Source organism: Opisthorchis viverrini (genome assembly GCF_000715545.1).
Source record: "Opisthorchis viverrini unplaced genomic scaffold opera_v5_1398, whole genome shotgun sequence".
In the NCBI taxonomy this organism is placed as follows: Eukaryota; Metazoa; Platyhelminthes; class Trematoda; order Opisthorchiida; family Opisthorchiidae; genus Opisthorchis; species Opisthorchis viverrini.
In genome coordinates this window covers 1-2,794 of record NW_008753284.1, presented here as the reverse complement: position 1 = coordinate 2,794, position 2,794 = coordinate 1, and the positions used below count along the sequence as shown (strand labels likewise).

The following is a 2,794-nucleotide window of genomic DNA, read 5'->3' as shown; positions in this document are numbered from 1 at the left end:
CACTAGCATCCTGTTTGTTAGACTCTCACAGTCCCACTTTTTTATATGCTTGCTGTGGTACGTCTCGGTGAGGAACGAATTTTACGGGGTTGTCGGTTTCGCTCAGCATATCTGTTCGGGAGATATAGGATAGTTTTGCCGGCAGGCACTTTTAGGGCCCCCTGAGGAATGTGTCGCTCAGGTCCCGAGATATGGAACCGAACAGCAATAGGCGCTAGTCCTCACTTGGCGCAGTAGTACCAAATCTAATGGACCCTACTCTATAGTACCGTTGAGCAAAATCACACTACAATTATTTATTTTTGTGCTTTGTCCTCTCACTCAATCTCCAACCAGGCGCAGTGAGGATCACGCGGTCCCCATCCTGGAAGGCTACTAGGCTACAGAAAGATGAACTAGGATACCGTATAAAACTCTCCATGTTTGGTGTTGTAAAACTAATGCGACCGTTTCCATTTCCAGCGCTGTCGCTGTCACGCGAAAGGATTGGCCGATTTCTGTTTTGTCGGATCAAGTAGTCTCATTGCCACTGTGGGTGCGGGTACGGGACCTGCAGGGCCTTCACTTCCAGGTGGTCTCCATGTGACCGGACACGTCAGTTCCGGTGAGCAGCCAGGCCCCGGTGGACTTTCCCCGGTTTTCAGCGCAGATCAAGATGGAGCGAATCTCGCACTTTGGGATGCTTTGTTGCCTCCGCATCGAAGCTGCGTCATTCGTGAGTACTTCTCCCAGATCGGATTCAATTTTATCGTTTGGTTAAAACAAATGCTTCCATAGCGTATGGCGCTTGTTAAAATGTCTGGATCCGCTTGTTCAGCGGAAGGCGTATTTTTGAGAAATACACTCATTTGCAAATCAATTTGGTTTTCACGATAGACTCAACTGCATATCTCGTTCGTGATATTCTACAACCGAATGTGCTGCACACAGGCCGCCTCGTGATTCAGTGGGCACGATATTCGAGGTATCGCAGTATATTTTCATAATGGAAACTACTCACAAGATTGCTGAAAACTCTTCGACAGCCCCCGGTCTATGTGCAGCACATTCAGTCGTAGAATACCATAAATGAGAGATTCAGATGAGTCTCTTGTGAAAACCAAATTGATTTGCAAATGAGTGTATTTCTCGAAAGCAGTCCAATTTGGGTTGAAGTAGAAGATACGGTTGACGGAAACTCGGGGACTGCGCCTACCTGATGAGCTCGAAACAGAAGGACGAAACCGGTCGTGGGCTGTCGAAGCGTTTTCAGCAACCCTGTGAGTTATCATTCAGCTAAATTTGTACTTGTTAGGGCACATTCAGGCGACTTTCAGTATACATTAATTGCCAGGAAGCAGATGGTTTGGTGGTTACTGAAATATCAAGTCCAGGTGCATAGGACAAACGAAAAGCTACATCTGGAATCGTGCCACCGACTTCAAGCTTCGTTGGATTGATGTTCCAACGGACCGACTACCGAAAACGCTTGTGCACTCGAACCTCCGCTTAGTGGATTACCACCTGATATCCATCAGCGCCGTTGACGTGGGTTTTCAAAGTGGATTAGGCGTTGGTACCATTCAGATATGCAAAAGGGCTTTGCTATGAACCACCCGAAACCAGAAGACCTGGTAGATCCCGAAACGAGAAGTCCAACTGAAATTCGGATGAGAGGAAAGACGATTCAGTTCAACTTGTCACTTACAAGCTATGTACCAAGCATACGTCGGTTCTAGCTGCTTAGGCTTTGTTCACCGAAACAAAGATATAACCAGGCTTTGAAGACGGCAGCTCAAGTAATTTAGTTGTCTGATGAAGCGAAAAATTAGGCAGCCACATATACACGGTTGTTTTGTTTCAGGAGCACCGTTGAGCCATGTCTGTCGGCCGGGCTCTCCATCCATAGGGATAGCAATTTTCGACTCGACTGAGTCTAGCGACCTAAAAAAGCTCTCAAATCAGAATGTCCGCCTCTCCGATTTTCCAGTCAGCTGAGTAAAAAAAGAGCTGTGTAAGGTGAACATTGACGATGAATCGTACTATTTGTAGCTTTGAGGCGCTTAGCGATGGTTGATCAGGTGCCTGTTGATCTGCTCACCTTCCCTAACATTTGACTTGCAAACGTTTCGTCATCATTCACTCAACTACACATTTGCAAACCGATAGCCAACCTCAGCGATTGGACCAGCGCCCACCTAAACCATCGACCAATACACTCGTCTGCATAGCAATTCGGTTTCGACTCACCTGGAACCTGACCGAATGTTTTGCTCTTATTCGAAACCAAATTGGGATGCAGATGAGTGTATTCATCGAATTTCGTACAATTTGGGTTCAAGTAGACCAAGGGGACTGTGTCCAAGCGACGAGCCCCATAAAAAGGCGAAACCGCTCCTGGGTTGTTACGCCTGAACAACCGGACATGTGTTAAGCACATGCCCTAACCAGCGCGAGTCGCTTGTTCAACGCGGGCGACTCCTTTCCTTCTGAAGCCACCTCCTGACCCATTTCAGCATTAGTGATCCGCTGTTCTCGCCACATCCGGTTGATGCTTCGAAGACACGATGGTCAAACATCAAGTTTTTTGCGTAGCCCTCTGTGCGTAGACACTACGCTTCTCATTCATAAACCAACATGGATCGCACTCTCGTGGTATACACTCTACTCTAGACTGACGTTACGCCGGTACCATAGCTGGCCACAGGTCCCCTGGTCTTCCCGATTGATGTCATTTCCAACCATTCTATCCAGGTCATGTTGATGGGCTGTACTGTAAACATGAGATTTAGTTTTAATCCGACCTGGTCACGTG

At 47.4% G+C, this 2,794-nt stretch overlaps 1 protein-coding gene across 1 annotated transcript; it reads left to right on the top strand.

The window, feature by feature from the left end:
• Positions 1-462: 462 nt before the first annotated feature.
• Positions 463-714, top strand: T265_15857 (hypothetical protein; the record flags this gene model as incomplete). Its single annotated transcript, XM_009179252.1, has 1 exon — positions 463-714. A coding segment is annotated over one exon (252 nt), but the record flags the coding sequence as incomplete, so codon positions are not given.
• Positions 715-2,794: the final 2,080 nt, after the last annotated feature.